At 70.8% G+C, this 17,952-nt stretch overlaps 1 protein-coding gene across 1 annotated transcript; it reads left to right on the top strand.

Moving 5' to 3' along the window:
• The first annotated feature begins 1,683 nt into the window (after nt 1–1,683).
• Nucleotides 1,684–16,902, top strand: LOC142403368 (synaptotagmin-3-like). Its single transcript, XM_075489602.1, is given in 7 exon segments — nt 1,684–1,833; nt 3,183–3,333; nt 3,336–3,558; nt 6,924–7,308; nt 10,963–11,083; nt 13,902–14,073; nt 16,644–16,902. Coding segments are annotated over 7 exon segments (1,461 nt in total).
• The last annotated feature ends 1,050 nt before the right edge of the window (nt 16,903–17,952 follow it).

Genomic DNA, 17,952 nt, shown 5'->3' with positions numbered 1-17,952 from the left:
ACGCTCGCCGGCCCCCCCCGCACGCTCGTGAGCGCGGGCGCTCGCACGCTCACGCTCGCGACCCCGCGCGCGCTCACAACCTGACGCACGCTCAACCCCGCGCACAGCTCGCGATCACAAGCGCTCGCACGCTCACGCTCGCATCCCCGCACGCGCTCGACCCCGCGCACACTCACGACCCCACACACACTCACGACCCCGTGCACACTCACGACCCCGCGCATGCTCACAACCCCACGCACACTCAACCCCGTGCACACTCACGACCCCGTGCACACTCGCGACCCCCTGCGCCCTCAACCCCACGCACACTCACAACCCCGCATACACTCCACCCCTCGCACACTCAACCCCTCGCACACTCGGTCCCGTGCACACTCAACCCCACGCACACTCACAACCCCACGCACACTCACGACCCCGTGCACACTCACAACCCTGCACACTCACAACTGCACGCACACTCAACCCCGCGCACACTCACAACCCTGTGCACACTCACAACCCCCTGCGCCCTCAACCCCGCGCACACTCACAACCCCACGCACACTCACGACCCCGTGCACACTCACAACCCCACGCACACTCACAACCACGCACACACTCCACCCCTCGCACACTCCACCCCTCGCACACTCAGCCCCTTGCACACTCACAACCCCATGCACACTCAACCCCGTGCACACTCACAACCCCACGCACACTCAACCCCTCGCACACTCACAACCCCATGCACACTCACAACCACGCACACACTCAACCCCTCGCACACTCAACCCCTCGCACACTCAACCCTGTGCACACTCACAACCCCTCGCACACTCACAACCACGCACACGCTCAACCCGCGCACACTCACAACTCTGCACACACTCATGACCCCTCGCACACTCAACCCGTGCACACTCACAACCCCATGCACACTCAACCCCTCGCACACTCACAACCCCTCGCACACTCAACCCCGTGCACGCTCACGACCCCTCGCACACTCACAACTCCCCACACACCCAACCCCACGCACACTCACGACCCCACGCACACTCACAACCCCACGCACACTCACAACCACGCACACACTCAACCCCTCGCACGCTCAACCCCTCGCACACTCAACCCCGTGCACGCTCACGACCCCTCGCACACTCACAACCCCCCACACACTCAACCCCACGCACACTCACAACCCCACGCACACTCACAACCACGCACACACTCAACCCCTCGCACACTCCACCCCTCGCACACTCAACCCCGTGCACACTCACAACCCTGTGCACACTCAACCCCTCGCACACTCACAACCCCTCGCACACTCAACCCCGTGCACGCTCACGACCCCTCGCACACTCACAACCCCCCACACACCCAACCCCACGCACACTCACAACCCCACGCACACTCAACCCCGCGCACACTCACAACCCCCTGCGCCCTCAACCCCTCGCACGCTCAACCCCTCGCACACTCACAACCCTGCACACTCACGACCCCTGCACACTCACAACCCCTTGCACGCTCAACCCCTTGCACGCTCACACCCCCACCCCCGACCCCCCGTCCCCTCGCCGCCCCCCGTCCCCGCGCGTGCCGGGCGCTCGATGCGCGGCGGTCGCGCGTGCCGGGCGCGCGAGGCGGGCGTGCGAGGCGGGCGTGCGAGGGCCTGTGCACGCGCAGGCGGCCATGTCGGGGGACTACGAGGAGGACGTGTGCCGCGGCGCCCTGCGCCTGGTGCAGGAGCTCTGCTTCGCCCCCCGCGCCCGCCCCCCCCACCCCAAGTGCCTCGAGTTCACCGACCTCCTGCGCCACCGCGGCCACCCCCGGCCCTCCGACGCCGGTCAGCACCGGGGTGGGGGGCGCGGGACGCGCACACCCCCCCCCCACACACCCCACACCCCCCCCAACTGGGATGGGACCCCCCCCCCCTCTCAGGGGTGGGGGCGCACCCCCAAAGGGATGGGACCCCACGGGGTTGGGGACACCAAGGGATGGGGACACCAAGGGATGGGACCCCCCCCCCCAGGGATGGGACCCCCCGGGGCTGGGGACACCCCCAAGGGATGGGACCCCCCCCCAGGGGATGGGGACCCCCCAGGGTTGGGGACACCCCCAAGGGATGGGGACACCAAGGGATGGGACACCCCCCCCCCGGGGATGGGACCCCCCCAGAGATGGGACCCCCAGGGTTGGGGACACCAAGGGATGGGGACACCAAGGGATGGGACCCCCCCCCCCAGGGGATGGGACCCCCCACGGTTGGGGACAGCCCCAAGGGATGGGACCCCCCCCCCCAGGAGATGGGGACCCCCCCAGAGATGGGACCCCCAGGGTTGGGGACACCAAGGGATGGGGACACCAAGGGATGGGACCCCCCGGGGATGGGACCCCCCAGAGATGGGACCCCCCAGGGTTGGGGACACCAAGGGATGGGACCCCCCAAGGGATGGGACCCCCCCCCCAGGGGATGGGGACCCCCCCAGAGATGGGACCCCCAGGGTGGGGACACCAAGGGATGGGGACACCAAGGGATGGGACCCCCCCCCCAGGGGATGGGGACCCCCCCCAGAGATGGGACCCCCCAGGGTTGGGGACACCCCCAAGGGATGGGCACACCAAGGGATGGGACCCCCCCCCAGGGTTGGGGACACCAAGGGATGGGGACACCAAGGGATGGGACCCCCCAAGGGATGGGACCCCCCCCAGGGATGGAGACCCCCCCAGAGATGGGACCCCCAGGGTTGGGGACACCAAGGGGGCGACCCCAGGAGGGTGCTGGGCCCCTTGGGTGGCTTTTGGGGGCCCCTCGGGTGGCTTTTGGGGACCCCAGGAGGGTGACAGGGACCCCAGGAGGGTGCTGGGCCCCTCGGGTGGGTTTTGGGGACCCCCCAGGAGGGTGATGGGGACCCCAGGAGGGTGCTGGTCCCCTCGGTGGCTTTTGGGGACCCCAGGAGGGTTTTGGGGACCCCAAGAACATGGTGGGACCCCAGGAGGGTGACGGGGACCCCAGGCGGGTTTTGGGACCCCTCGGGTGGGTTTTAGCCCCCTCCCTCCCAGGTTTCCCCCCCTCCCCGAGGTTCCCCTCGCCCCCCCCGGTGTCGGGGCCCCCCCTCCCCGGTTTCGGGCCCCCCCCCCCCCCCCCCCGGTGTGGGGTCCCCCCCGGTGCCAGCCGCTGTCCCCCAGAGGTGTCGGTCAGCCTGCTGTCGGTCATCGTCACCTTCTGCGGCATCGTGCTGCTGGGGGTCTCCCTCTTCGTCTCCTGGAAGCTCTGCTGGGTCCCCTGGCGCCATAAGGGGGGGCCGGGGGCCGCCCCCCGCAAAGAACCCCCCAAATGGGGGGGGGGGCTTTCGGGGACCCCCTGCCCGAGCGAGGGGATTCGGGGCCAGAACCCCCCCCCGAACGCTGCTACCTGGACATGGGGCCCTGTCCCGAGGGGGGGGGGCGGGCGCTCGGGCCCCCCCCGGGCCAGGGGCCCCCCCAGGTGCCCCCCCAGGGTCTCCATGAGCTGGGGGGGACGCGACGGGGACGGGGACCCTGCCCAGCGCCCCCTCCCAGCAGCACGTGGGCAGCCTGGGCAGCAGGTAGGGACGGGGGGGGACGGGGGGGACAGGGGACATGGGGGGGGACATGGGGGGGGACATGGGGACAAAGAGGGCATGGGGGGACAGGGGACATGGGGGGACAGGGGATGGGGGAACGGGGGGACATGGGGATTGGGGAGGACATGGGGGGACATGGGGACAAAGAGGGCATGGGGGACAGGGGGGGACAGGGGGACGGGGGGGACATGGGGGGGACATGGGGACAAAGAGGGCATGGGGGACAGGGGGGGACAGGGGGACGGGGGGGGACATGGGGGGGACATGGGACAAAGAGGGCATGGGGGGACAGGGGGGGACAGGGGGACGGGGGGGGACATGGGGACAAAGAGGGCATGGGGGGACAGGGGACATGGGGGGGACATGGGGGACAGGGGATGGGGGCAACGGGGGGACATGGGGATGGGGAGGACATGGGGGGGACATGGGGACAAAGAGGGCATGGGGGGACAGGGGGGGACAGGGGGACGGGGGGGGACATGGGGGGGACGGGGGCAACGGGGGACATGGGGATGGGGAGGACATGGGGGGACATGGGGACAAAGAGAGCAAGGGGGGACGGGGGGCACAGGGGGGGACAGGGACGGGGGGGGACATGGGGGGGGGATGGGGGCACAGGGGGGACATGGGGGACAGGGGACATGGGGACATGGGGACAAAGAGGGCATGGGGGACAGGGGACATGGGGGGACAGGGGATGGGGGAACGGGGGGACATGGGGATGGGGAGGACATGGGGGGACATGGGACAAAGAGGGCATGGGGGGACAGGGGGGGACAGGGGACGGGGGGGGACATGGGGACAAAGAGGGCATGGGGGGACAGGGGGGGACGGGGGGGGACATGGGGGGGGATGGGGGCAACGGGGGGACATGGGGATGGGGAGGACATGGGGGGACATGGGGACAAAGAGAGCATGGGGGGACAGGGAACATGGGGGGGACAGGAGACAGGGGGGGACATGTGGGGGACAGGGGGGGACATGGGGGGGACAGGGGATGGGGGGGGACATGGGGACGGGGGGGCATGGGGACAAGGAGGGCATGGGGGGGGCAGGGAGGGACAGGGGACATGGGGGGGATGGGGGCAACGGGGGACATAGGGATGGGGGGGGACATAGGGGGGACATGGGGACAAAGAGGGCATGGGGGACAGGGGACATGGGGGGGACATAGGGGGGACATGGGGACAAAGAGGCATGGGGGGACAGGGGACATGGGGGGGACATGGGGGGACAGGGGGGACATGGGGGGACAGGGGATGGGGGGGACATAGGGGGGACAGGGGACATGGGGGGGACAGGGGGGGACACGGGGGGACAGGGGATGGGGGGGACATGGGGACGGGGGGGCATGGGGACAAGGAGGGCATGGGGGGGCAGGGAGGGACAGGGGGACATGGGGGGCACAGGGGACATGGGGGGCATGGGGATGGGGGTGACATGGGGACAGGAGGGGACATGGGATGGGGGGGTATGGGGACAAGGAGGGCATGGGGGGACGGGGGGGCATGGGGATGGGGGGGACAGGGACATGGGGGGACATGGGGACAGGAGGGGACATGGGGATGGGGGGGCACAGGGACATGGGGGGGACAGGGGGTGCATGGGGATGGGGGGGACATGGGGACATGGGGGGCACGGGGACAGGGACGGGGGGGCACGGGATGGGGGTGACGTGGGGACATGGATGGCGTGGGGATGGGGAGGGGGGGGACACGGGGACACGGGGACGGGGGGGGGCGGGGGGGCAGAGGGGTGGGGTCCGCATGGGACAGGGACAGTGTGGGGACGGGTGCTGCCCAGCGCGCGGGGGGGGCACGAGTGTCCCTGTCCCCATGCGTGGGGGGGGGCACATGACCCCCCCATGTCCCCATGTGCATGGGGGGGGGCACAAGTGTCCCCCACGTCCCCATGTCCCCATGTGTGGGGGTGCACATGACCCCCCCCCCCCCCCCCCCATGTCCCATGTGGGGGGGGGGCACAAGTGCCCCCCATGTCCCCATGTCCCCCTGTGTGGGGGTGCACGTGACCCCCCCCATGTCCCCATGTGCATGGGGGGGGGACACACAGGTGCCCCCCATGTCCCCATGTGCCTGGGGGGGGGGGCCACAAGTGCCCCCCACGTTCCCGTGTCCCCCTGCGTGGGGGTGCACATGACCCCCCCCCATGTCCCCATGTGCATGGGGGGGGCACAAGTACCCCCCATGTCCCCATGGGGGGGGGGGGGGGGCCACAAGTGCCCCCCATGTCCCCACGTCCCTTTGCATGGGGGTGCACATGACCCCCCCCCCATGTCCCCATGTGCATGGGGGGGGGGGCACAAGTGCCCCCCATGTCCCCATGGGGGGGGGGGGGACACAAGTGCCCCCCATGTCCCCGTGTCCCCCTGTGTGGGGGTGCACGTGACCCCCCCCCATGTCCCCATGTGCATGGGGGGGGACGACACAGGTGCCCCCCATGTCCCCATGCGCATGGGGGGGCACAAGTGCCCCCCATGTCCCCATGTGGGGGGGGGGACACACAAGTGCCCCCCATGTCCCCACGTCCCTTTGCATGGGGGTGCACATGACCCCCCCCCATGTCCCCATGTGCATGGGGGGGGGCACAGGTGCCCCCCATGTCCCCCTGTGTGGGGGTGCACGTGACCCCCCCATGTCCCCATGTGCATGGGGGGGGGGATACAGGTGCCCCCCCATGTCCCCATGTGCATGGGGGGGACGACACAGGTGCCCCCCATGTCCCCATGTGCATGGGGGGGGCACAAGTGCCCCCCATGTCCCCATGTGGGGGGGGGGGACACACAAGTGCCCCCCATGTCCCCCTGCGTGGGGGTGCACATGACCCCCCCCCCCATGTCCCCATATGCATGTGAGGGGGACGCAGGTGCCCCCCATGTCCCCATGCGCATGGTGCAGGGGGGGGCCCACAAGCGCCCCCCACATCCCCACCACCATTACGGGGGGGGGGGGGGGCCCAATCCCCCCCCCCCTCCCTCCCCCTTGGGGGGCTGCCGGGTGCACAAACGCCCCCCCCCCCCCTACCGTGGAGGGGAGGGGGGGGTGGGGGTGTCCCTTGTGGGGCTCCCCCCACCCCTCAACCTCCCCCCCCCCCCCCATCTCCCCCCAGCCCCCCCCTCTGCCCCCCCCCTCCCCGGAGGACAAACCGGAGCAGAACCCCTGCAACCTGGGCCAGATCCAACCCGAGCTCTACGCCCCGGCCGCTTTCGGAGGAAGCCGGGGAACGGCGGGGAACGACGGAGGGGGGATAACGGGGGGAGGGGGGGGTCCTCCCCCCCCCCCACCCCCTCCCCCACCCCCCTCCCCACCCCTGCGGCCGCCTGAGCGTGGCTTTGCGCTACGCCTACGGCTCGCAGCAGCTGGTGGTGCGGGTCCTGCGGGCCCTGGATCTGCCCCCCAAAGACGCCAACGGCTTTTCCGACCCCTACGTCAAGATCTACCTCCTGCCCGACCGCAAGAAGAAATTCCAGACCAAGGTCCGCCGCAAGACCCTGAACCCCGTCTTCGAGGAGACCTTCAGTTTCGGGGTGCCCTTCGCCGAGCTGCCCGCCCGCCGCCTGCATTTCAGCGTCTACGACTTCGACCGCTTCTCGCGCCACGACCTCATCGGGCAGGTGGTGCTGGACGATCTGCTGGAGGTGGCCGAGAGGGGCGGCGAGGTCCCCATCTGCAGGGACATCCTGGAGGGCAGCGGGGTGAGGGCAACGGCGGGGGGGGGGATGGGGGGGGGGATGCGGGGAGGGGGGGGGTGCTGTGCTGGGTGCGGGTGCATTGTTTGCAGAGGCAGGGGCAGGGGCATTTGCAGAGGCAGTTGCAGCGCTGGGTGCAGGTGCACGGTTTGCAGATCCGTTTGCAGATCTGGTTGCAGCATCAGTTGCAGAGGCATTTGCAGGTGCAGGTGCATTGTTTGCAGCTGCACGGTTTGCAGAGGCATTTGCAGATCTGGGTATAGCGCTGGGTGCAGCTGCATTTGCAGTTGCAGCTGCATTTGCAGAGGCAGGGGCAGGGGCAGGTGCATTTGCAGAGGCATTTGCAGATCTGGGTGCAGCGCTGGGTGCAGCTGCATTTGCAGAGGCATTTGCAGGTGCAGGTGCATGATTTGCAGCTGCATGATTTGCAGAGGCATTTGCAGATCTGGGTGCAGAGGCATTTGCAGAGGCATTTGCAGGTGCAGGTGCATTGTTTGCAGCTGCATGATTTGCAGAGGCATTTGCAGCGCTGGGTACAGCGCTGGGTGCAGATGTATTTGCAGGTGCAGCTGCATTTGCAGAGGCAGGTGCAGGTGCATTATTTGCAGCTGCACGAGTTGCAGAGGCATTTGCAGATCTGGGTGCAGGTGCATTTGCAGAGGCATTTGCAGATCTGGGTGCAGCGCTGGGTGCAGCTGCATTTGCAGAGGCATTTGCAGTTGCAGGTGCATTTGCAGAGGCATTTGCAGGTGCAGGTGCATGATTTGCAGCTGCACGATTTGCAGAGGCATTTGCAGCGCTGGGTGCAGAGGTATTTGCAGGTGCAGAGGCATTTGCAGAGGCAGGTGCAGGTGCAGGTGCATTTGCAGTGCTGGTTGCAGCTGCATTTGCAGAGTCATTTGCAGGTGCATTGTTTGCAGCTGCACAATTTGCAGAGGCAGTTGCAGCGCTGGGTGCAGGTGGGGGTGCAGGTGCATTTGCAGAGGCATTTGCAGCTGCATTGTTTGCAGAGGCAGTTGCAGCACTGGGTGCAGCTTTGGGTGCAGCTTTGGGTGCAGCGGCATTTGCAGTTGCAGCTGCATTTGCAGAGGCATTATTTGCAGAGGCATTTGCAGATCTGGGTGCAGCGGCATTTGCAGGTGCAGGTGCATTATTTGCAGCTGCATGATTTGCAGCGGCATTTGCTGCACTGGGTGCAGCGCTGGGTGCAGAGGCATTTGCAGGTGCATTTGCAGGTGCATTTGCAGCGCTGGTTGCAGCTGCATTTGCAGAGGCATTTGCAGTTGTAGGTGCATGATTTGCAGCTGCACGATTTGCAGAGGCATTTGCAGATCTGGGTGCAGCGGCATTTGCAGAGGCATTTGCAGGTGCAGGTGCATTATTTGCAGCTGGATGATTCGCAGAGGCATTTGCAGATCTGGGTGCAGCGCTGGGTGCAGCTGCATTTGCAGAGGCATTTGCAGGTGTAGGTGCATGATTTGCAGCTGCACGATTTGCAGAGGCGTTTGCAGCTCTGGGTGCAGGGCGGGTGCAGGGGTGGGTGCAGGGTGCAGGGGTGGGTGCAGGGTGCAGGGCGGGTGCAGCTCCGGGTGCCGCTGGAGCCGCTCTCTGGGTGCCGGCTGCTTTCGCGGCGCGGTCGTCACGGCGGCGCCGGGGGGGCTCGGCCCCCTCCCCCCTGGAGTCGGGCCTCCCCCGCGACCCCTGACCCTCGCGACCCCTGACCCTCGCGACCCCTGACCCCCGCGACCCCTGACCCCCTGCGCCCTGTGACCCGCCCTGACCCCTGACCTTGTGTCCCCTCTGGTGGCCCCTGCCCCTGGTGCCCTCTGACCCCGCCCTGTGACCCCCCGACCCCTCCCTGTGACCTCTGACCTGCCCTGTGACCCTAACCTCTGACCCCCTGAGGCCACCCCGTGACCCCTGACCCCCACTCTGTGACCTCTGACTTGACCTGTGACCCCAACTTGTGCCCCCTGACCCCACCCCGTGACCCCTAACCTCCACCCTGTGACCCCTGACTTGACCTGTGACCCCACCTTCTGCCCCCAACCCTCCTGTGACCCCTGACCTCCACCCTGTGACCCCTGACTTGACCTGTGACCCCAACTTGTTCCCCTGACCTCACCCTGTGACCCTTGACCCCCACCCTGTGACCTCTCACTTGACCTGTGACCCCTGACTTGACCTGTGACCCCACCTTGTGCCCCCGACCTCACCCCGTGACCCCTAACCTCCACCCTGTGACCCCTAACTTGACCTGTGACCCCCTGACCCCACACTGTGACCCCTGACTTGACTGGTGACCCCACCTTGTGTCCCCTGACCCCATCCTGTGACCCCTGACCTCCACCCTCTGACCTCCGACTTGACCTGTGACCCCACCTTCTGCCCCCAACCTGCTTGTGACCCCTGACCTCCACCCTGTGACCCCTGACTTGACCTGTGACCCCAATGTGTTCCCCTGACCTCACCCTGTGACCCCTGACTTGACCTGTGACCCCAATGTGTTCCCCTGACCTCACCCTGTGACCCCTGACCCCCACCCTGTGACCTCTCACTTGACCTGTGACCCCTGACTTGACCTGTGACCCCAACTTGTGCCCCCTGCCCCCCCCGTGACCCTCGGCCCCAGCAAACCCTGCCCCTGTGGCCCCCTGCGCCCCCTGCCCCATGTGACCTCTGACCCCGTGCCCCTGCCCCCGCCCCGTGTGCCCTCTGACCCTGTGCCCCCGCCCCGCCCTGTGTGACCTCTGCCCCCTTGTGACCTCTGCCCCCGCCCCGTGTGACCTCTGCCCCCTGCACCCGCCCCGCCCTGTGTGACCTCTGCCCCCTGCCCCTGCCCCTTGTGACCTCTGCCCCTCCTGCCCTTGCCCCTGCCCTGTGTGACCTCTGCCCCCTTGTGACCTCTGCCCCCGCCCTGTGTGACCTCTGCCCCGTGTGACCTCTGCCCCCTGCCCCTGCCCCTGCCCTGTGTGACCTCTGCCCCCTTGTGACCTCTGCCCCCGCCCCGTGTGACCTCTGCCCCCGTATGACCTCTGCTCCCACCTGTGTCACCTCTGCCCCCGTGTGCCCTCTGCCCCCTTGTGCCCTCTGCCCCCCTGTGCCCTCTGCCCCCTTGTGCCCTCTGCCCCCCTGTGACCTCTGCCCCCTTGTGACCTCTGCCCCCTTGTGCCCTCTGCCCCCCTGTGCCCTCTGCCCCCTTGTGCCCTCTGCCCCCCTGTGCCCTCTGCCCCCCTGTGACCTCTGCCCCCTTGTGACCTCTGCCCCCTTGTGCCCTCTGCCCCCCTGTGCCCTCTGCCCCCTTGTGACCTCTGCCCCCTGTGCCCTCTGCCCCCTTGTGACCTCTGCCCCTTGTGCCCTCTGCCCCCTGTGCCCTCTGCCCCCTGTGCCCTCTGCCCCCATGTGACCTCTGCCCCCACCCCGTGTGCCCTCTGCCCCCATGTGACCTCTGCCCCCGTGTGCCCTCTGCCCCCATGTGACCTCTGCCCCCGTGTGCCCTCTGCCCCCTGTGCCCTCTGCCCCCTGTGCCCTCTGCCCCCATGTGACCTCTGCCCCCGTGTGCCCTCTGCCCCCATGTGACCTCTGCCCCCACCCCGTGTGCCCTCTGCCCCCATGTGACCTCTGCCCCCTGTGACCTCTGCCCCCTGCCCGCCCCCGCAGGAGAAGGCCGACCTGGGGGAGGTGAACTTCTCGCTGTGCTACCTGCCCACGGCCGGGCGCCTCACGGTCACCGTCATCCGCGCCTCCAACCTGCGCGCCATGGACCTCACCGGCTTCTCGGGTGCGGGGGGGGGCACGGGGGGATGGGGGGGACAGGGGGACACGGGGGACGGGGGGACATGGGGACACAGGGGGGACATGGGGGGATGGGGGGGATGGGGGGGACACGGGGGGATGGGGGACACGGGGGGATGGGGGGCATGGGGGGATGGGGGGATGGGGGGGGATGAGGGGACATGGGGACACAGGGGGATGGGGGGACAGGGGGACACGGGGGGACATGGGGGGATGGGGGGGACGGGGGGATGGGGGGACACGGGGACAGGGGGACACATGGGGACATGGGGGGACGGGGGGGGATGGGGACAGGGGGGGACTCGAGGACATGGGGGGATGGGGGGGACAGGGGGACACGGGGGGATGGGGGGACACAGGGACACAGGGGGACATGGGGGGATGGGGGGATGGGGCGGACACGGGGGGATGGGGGGGACAGGGGGACACAGGGACAGGGGGACACATGGGGACATGGGGGGACAGGGGGGGATGGGGGGGATGGGGACAGGGGGGGACTCGAGGACATGGGGGGATGGGGGGGACAGGGGGACACGGGGGGATGGGGGGGACACAGGGACACGGGGGACGGGGGGACATGGGGGGATGGGGGGCATGGGGGGATGGGGGGGATGGGGACAGGGGGGGTTAGGGGGCATGGGGCGGACACGGGGGGATGGGGGGGGACACAGGGGACAGGGGGACACAGGGGGACATGGGGGGATGGGAGGCATGGGGGGATGGGGGGGACACAGGGACAGGGGACATGGGGACATGGGGGGGTGGGGATATGGGGGGACTCGAGGACATGGGGGGATGGGGGGGACAGAGGGACACAGGAGACGGGGGACATCAGGACATGGGGGGTGTGGGGACAGAAGGACATGGGGGGACACAGGGACATGGGGACATGGGGGGACGGGGGGGAATGGGGGGATGGGGGGGACACGGGGACAGGGGGACACATGGGGACATGGGGGGATGGGAGGGATGGGGACAGGGGGGATGGGGGGATATGGGGGGGACACGGGGGAATGGGGGGACACGGGGACACATGGGGACATGGGGGGACATGGGGGATGGGGGGATGGGGGGACATGGGGGGGACATGGGGGGACAGGGGGACACATGGGGACACAGGGGGATGGGGGGACACGGGGGGACACGGGGGGACGGGGGGCATGGGGGGATGGGGGGTGTGGGGACAGAAGGATATGGGGGGACACAGGGGACATGGGGGGATGTGGGGCACCATGGGGCTCTGTGGGTTGGCCGTGGGGCTCTGTGGGGTGCCGTGGGGCTCTGTGGGTTGGCCATGGGGCGCTGTGGGGTGCTGTGGGGTGCTATGGGGCTCTGTGGGGCAGCCATGGGGCAGCCGTGGGGCAGGTGTGGGGTGCCGTGGGGCTCTGTGGGTTGGCCATGGGGTGCTGTGGGGTGCTATGGGGCTCTGTGGGTTGGCCACAGGGTGCTGTGGGGTGCCGTGGGGCTCTGTGGGTTGGCCACGGGGCTCTGCGGGGCGGCCACGGGGCGGCCATGGGGTGGCCGTGGGGCAGGTGTGGGGTGCCATGGGGCTCTGTGGGGTGCCGTGGGGCTCTGTGGGTTGGCCATGGGGTGCCGTGGGGCTCTGTGGGGCACCACAGAACGACCTCAGGGGCTCCGCGCGCTGGCCCCAAGGTGCCGCGGGGACGCCACGGGGCTCTGCGGGGCGGCCGTGGGGCGGGCCTGGGGCAGCCGTGGGGCAGGTGTGGGGTGCCGTGGGGCTCTGTGGGTTGGCCATGGGGTGCTGTGGGGTGCTATGGGGCTCTGTGGGTTGGCCACAGGGTGCTGTGGGGTGCCGTGGGGCTCTGTGGGTTGGCCACGAGGCTCTGCGGGGCAGCCATGGGGCGGCCGTGGGGCAGCCGTGGGGCAGGTGTGGGGTGCCATGGAGCTCTGTGGGGTGCTGTGGGGCTCTGCGGGGCACCACAGAACGACGTCGGGGGCTCCGCGCACTGGCCCCAAGGTGCCGCGGGGACGCCACGGGGCTCTGTGGGGCGGCCGTGGGGCGGCCGTGGGGCAGGTGTGGGGTGCCGTGGGGCTCTGTGGGTTGGCCATGGGGTGCCGTGGGGCTCTGTGGGGTGCCGTGGGGCTCTGTGGGGCACCACAGAACGACCTCGGGGGCTCCGCGCGCTGGCCCCAAGGTGCGGCGGGGACGCCACGGGGCTCTGCGGGGCGGCCGTGGGGCAGGCCTGGGGCAGCCGTGGGGCAGGTGTGGGGCAGGTGTGGGCTGCCGTGGGGCTCTGTGGGTTGGCCATGGGGTGCTGTGGGGTGCTATGGGGCTCTGTGGGTTGGCCACAGGGTGCTGTGGGGTGCCGTGGGGCTCTGTGGGTTGGCCACGGGGCTCTGCGGGGCGGCCACGGGGTGGCCGTGGGGCAGCCGTGGGGCAGGTGTGGGGTGCCATGGGGCTCTGTGGGGTGCTGTGGGGCTCTGCGGGGCACCACAGAACGACCTCGGGGGCTCCGCGCGCTGGCCCCAAGGTGCCGCGGGGATGCCACGGGGCTCTGCGGGGCGGCCGTGGGGCGGGCGCGGGGCGGGCGTGGGGCGGCCGTGGGGTGCCATGGGGCTCTGTGGGGTGCCGTGGGGCTCTGTGGGGTGCTGTGGGGTGCCGTGGGGCTCTGTGGGGCACCACAGAACGACCTCGGGGGCTCCGCGCGCTGGCCCCAAGGTGCGGCGGGGACGCCACGGGGCTCTGCGGGGTGGCCGTGGGGTGGGCGCGGGGCGGCCGTGGGGCGGCCGTGGGGCGGGCGTGGGGTGCCGTGGGGCGGGGTGCCATGGGGCCGTGCCCCCAGACCCCTACGTGAAGGCCTCGCTGATGGCGGAGGGCCGGCGGCTGAAGAAGCGCAAGACGTCCATCAAGAAGAACACCCTGAACCCCAGCTACAACGAGGCGCTGGTGTTCGACGTCCCCCACGAGAGCGTGCACCACGTCAGCCTCACCATCGCCGTCGTCGACTACGACTGGTGAGCGGGGCGCCCCGCGGACGGACGGACGGACGGACAGGGACGGGGGGACGGGCGGACGGACGGGGGGGGACGGGGGGAACGTGGATGTGGAGGGGATGGGGGGACACATGGACGTGGGGGGACGGGGGACACATGGATGTGGGGGGGACGGGGGGACAGACGGACATAGGGGGGACGGGGGGACAGACGGACAGACAGACAGACGGGGGGAGGGACGGGGGGAACGTGGACGTGGGGGGGATGGGGGGACACACGGACGTGGGGGGACGGGGGACACATGGATGTGGGGGGGACGGGGGGACAGACGGACATAGGGGGGACGGGGGGACGGACAGACGGACGGGGGGAACGTGGACGTGGGGGGGATGGGGGGACACATGGATGTGGGGGGACGGGGGACACACGGATGTGGGGGGGAAGGGGGGACAGACGGACATAGGGGGGACGGGGAGACGGACGGACAGACGGGGGGAACGTGGATGTGGAGGGGATGGGGGGACACATGGACGTGGGGGGACAGGGGGACAGACGGACATAGGGGGGATGGGGGGACAGACGGATGGACGGGGAGGGACAGAGAGACGGACAGATGGGGAAGGACGGGGGGACGGACAGACAGACGGGGGGAACATGGACGTGGGGGGTTGGGGGGACACACGGACGTGGGGGGACAGGGGACACATGGATGTGGGGGGGGACGGGGGGACAGACGGACATAGGGGGGACGGGGGGACGGATGGACAGACAGACGGACGGGGGGACGGACAGGGGGAACGTGGATGTGGGGGGGACGGGGGACACATGGACGTGGGGGGACGGGGGACAGACGGACATAGGGGGGATGGGGGGACAGACAGATGGATGGGGAGGGACGGGGGGACGGACGGACGGACAGGGGAACGTGGACGTAGGGGGTTGGGGGGACACACGGATGTGGGGGGACGGGGGACACGAATGTGGGGGGGACGGGGGGACAGACGGACATAGGGGGGATGGAGGGACGGGGGGACAGATGGACGGGGAGGGATGTGGGGAACGTGGACGTGGGGGGTTGGGGGACATACGGACGTGGGAGGGGAACACGGACGTGAGGGGACAGGGGACAGACGGACGGGGGGACAGGGGGACAGACGGATGGGGGGGGCACACACGGATGTGGGGGGTTGGGGGGGACACATGGACATGGTGGGGACACACAGGGACGTGGGGGGATGGGGGACACGGACGTGGGGGGGGAACATGGATTTAAGGGGACAGGGGACAGACGGACATAGGGGGGACGGGGACAGACGGACGGACGGGGGGAACGTGGACGTGGGGGAAAAGGGGACACAGGGATGTGGGGGACAGGGGACACGGACGTGGGATGTCGGGGGGACACACGGACGGGGGGGGATGGGGGGACAGACAGACGGGGGGGACACACGGACATGGGGGGTCGGGGACACACGGACAGGGGGGATGGGGACACACGGGGGGGGGGGCTGCGGGGGGGGCGGGGCCGGCGTTGCCGGTGGGGGTGGGGACGGGGGAGTCGGGGGGCCGGGGTCCCGGGTGGGGGTGCCCCCCCCCCCACCTGGGTGCCCTTGGGGGGGGCGGGGGGGGCACTGGGGGTCCCCGCACGCCTGGGTCCCCGCCGCGGGGGTCGTGGGGCGGGGTGGCCCCGGCCCCGGGGTGGGGTTGGGTGCCCTGGGGTGGGGGTGGGGGGCAGGGGGTGGGGGGGTGGGTGCCGCGGGGTGGGGGGGGGCTGGGTGCCGTGGGGTCGGGGGACTGGGTGCCGTGGGGTGGGGCTGGGTGCCGTGGGGTGGGGGGGCTGCGTGCCACGGGTGGGGCTGGGTGCCCTGGGGCGGGGCTGGGTGCCGCGGGGTGGGTGGGGGCTGGGTGCCGTGGGGTGGGGTGGGGCTGGGTGCCACGAGTGGGGCTGGGTGCCGTGGGGTGGGGTCAGGGCTGGGTTCCACGAGTGGGGCTGGGTGCCCTGGGGTGGGGGGGCTGCGTGCCACGGGTGGGGCTGGGTGCCGCGGGGTAGGGTGGGGGCTGGGTGCCACGAGTGGGGTTGGGTGCCCTGGAGTGGGGCTGGGTGCCGTGGGGCGGGGCGGGGCTGGGTGCCGCGGGTGGGGCTGGGTGCCGTGGGTGGGGCGGGGCTGGGTGCCGTGGGGCGGGGCTGGGTGCCGCGGGTGGGGCGGGGCTGAGTGCCGCGGGGCGGGGCTGGGTGCCGTGGGGCGGGGCTGGGTGCCCAGGAGTGGGGCTGGGTGCCGCGGGTGGGGCGGGGCTGGGTGCCGTGGGGCGGGGCTGGGTGCCGTGGGGCGGGGCTGGGTGGCACGGGTGGGGCGTGGCTGGGTGCCGTGGGGCGGGGCTGGGTGCCGCGGGTGGGGCGGGGCTGAGTGCCGCGGGGCGGGGCTGGGTGCCGTGGGGTCGGGGGACTGGGTGCCGTGGGGCGGGGCTGGGTGCCGCGGGGCGGGGCTGGGTGCCACGGGTGGGGCGGGGCTGGGTGCCGTGGGGTGGGGTGGGGCGGGGCTGGGTGCCGCGGGTGGGGCGGGGCTGGGTGCCAGGGCTGTCGCTGTCCCCAGCATCGGGCACAACGAGGTGATCGGGCTCTGCCGCGTGGGCAGCGACGCCGAGGGCCCGGGCCGGGAGCACTGGGCGCAGATGCTGGCCAACCCCCGCAAGCCCATCGAGCACTGGCACACGCTCGTCGAGGTGAGCCCCCCCCGGCACCCGTGGGGCACCCGTGGGGCACCCACAGGACCCCCCCCCAGCACCCGTGGAGCACCCACAGGGACCCCCGGCACCCGTGGGACACCCACGGAGCATCCCCGGCACCCGTAGGGAAGCTACGGGCACCCCCCCGGCACCCGTGGGGCACCCACAGGACCCCCCCCAGCACCCGTGGAGCACCCATAGGGACCCCCGGCACCCGTGGGGCACCCACAGGACCCCCCCCCCAACACCCGTGGAGCACCCATAGGGACCCCCGGCACCCGTGGGGTGAACCCCCAGCACCCCCGGAGCATCCCTGGCACCCGTAGGGAAGCCATGGGCACCCCCCTGGCACCTGTGGGGCACCCACAGGACCCCCCCCAGCACCCGTGGAGCACCCATAGGGACCCCCGGCACCCATGGGGCACCCACGGAGCATCCCCGGCACCCATAGAGAAGCCACAGGCACCCCCCCGGCACCCATGGGGCACCCACAGGACCCCCACCAGCACCCGTGGAGCACCCATAGGGACGCCCAGCACCCGTGGGGCACCCACAGGACCCCCCCCCAGCACCCGTGGAGCACCCATAGGGACCCCCGGCACCCGTGGGGCACCCACAGGACCCCCCCCCCAGCACCCGTGGAGCACCCATAGGGACGCCCAGCACCCATGGGGCACCCACAGGACCCCCCCCCAACACCCGTGGAGCACCCACAGGGACCCCCGGCACCCATGGGACACCCACGGAGCATCCCCGGCACCCATAGAGAAGCCACGGGCACCCCCCCGGCACCCATGGGACACCCACAGGACCCCCCCCCCCAGCACCCGTGGAGCACCCATAGGGACCCCCGGCACCCGTGGGGCACCCACAGGACCCCCCCCCCCAGCACCCGTGGGGCACCCACAGGACCCCCCCCAACACCCGTGGAGCACCCATAGGGACCCCCGGCACCCATGGGGTGAACCCCCAGCACCCCCGGAGCATCCCCGGCACCCATAGGGAAGTCACGGGCACCCCCCTGGCACCCGTGGGGCACCCACAGGACCCCCAGCACCCATAGGGAACCCCCAGCACCCACGGGGCACCCACAGGACCCCCCCAGCACCCACAGGCACCTCCAGCACCCATAGGGTACCCACAGGACCCCCCAGCACCCACGGGACCCCCCCACAG

This window comes from Mycteria americana, unplaced genomic scaffold, assembly GCF_035582795.1.
Source record: "Mycteria americana isolate JAX WOST 10 ecotype Jacksonville Zoo and Gardens unplaced genomic scaffold, USCA_MyAme_1.0 Scaffold_217, whole genome shotgun sequence".
In the NCBI taxonomy this organism is placed as follows: Eukaryota; Metazoa; Chordata; class Aves; order Ciconiiformes; family Ciconiidae; genus Mycteria; species Mycteria americana.
Note: the sequence above shows the minus strand (reverse complement) of the source record. Positions and strands in the feature narration are given on the sequence as shown.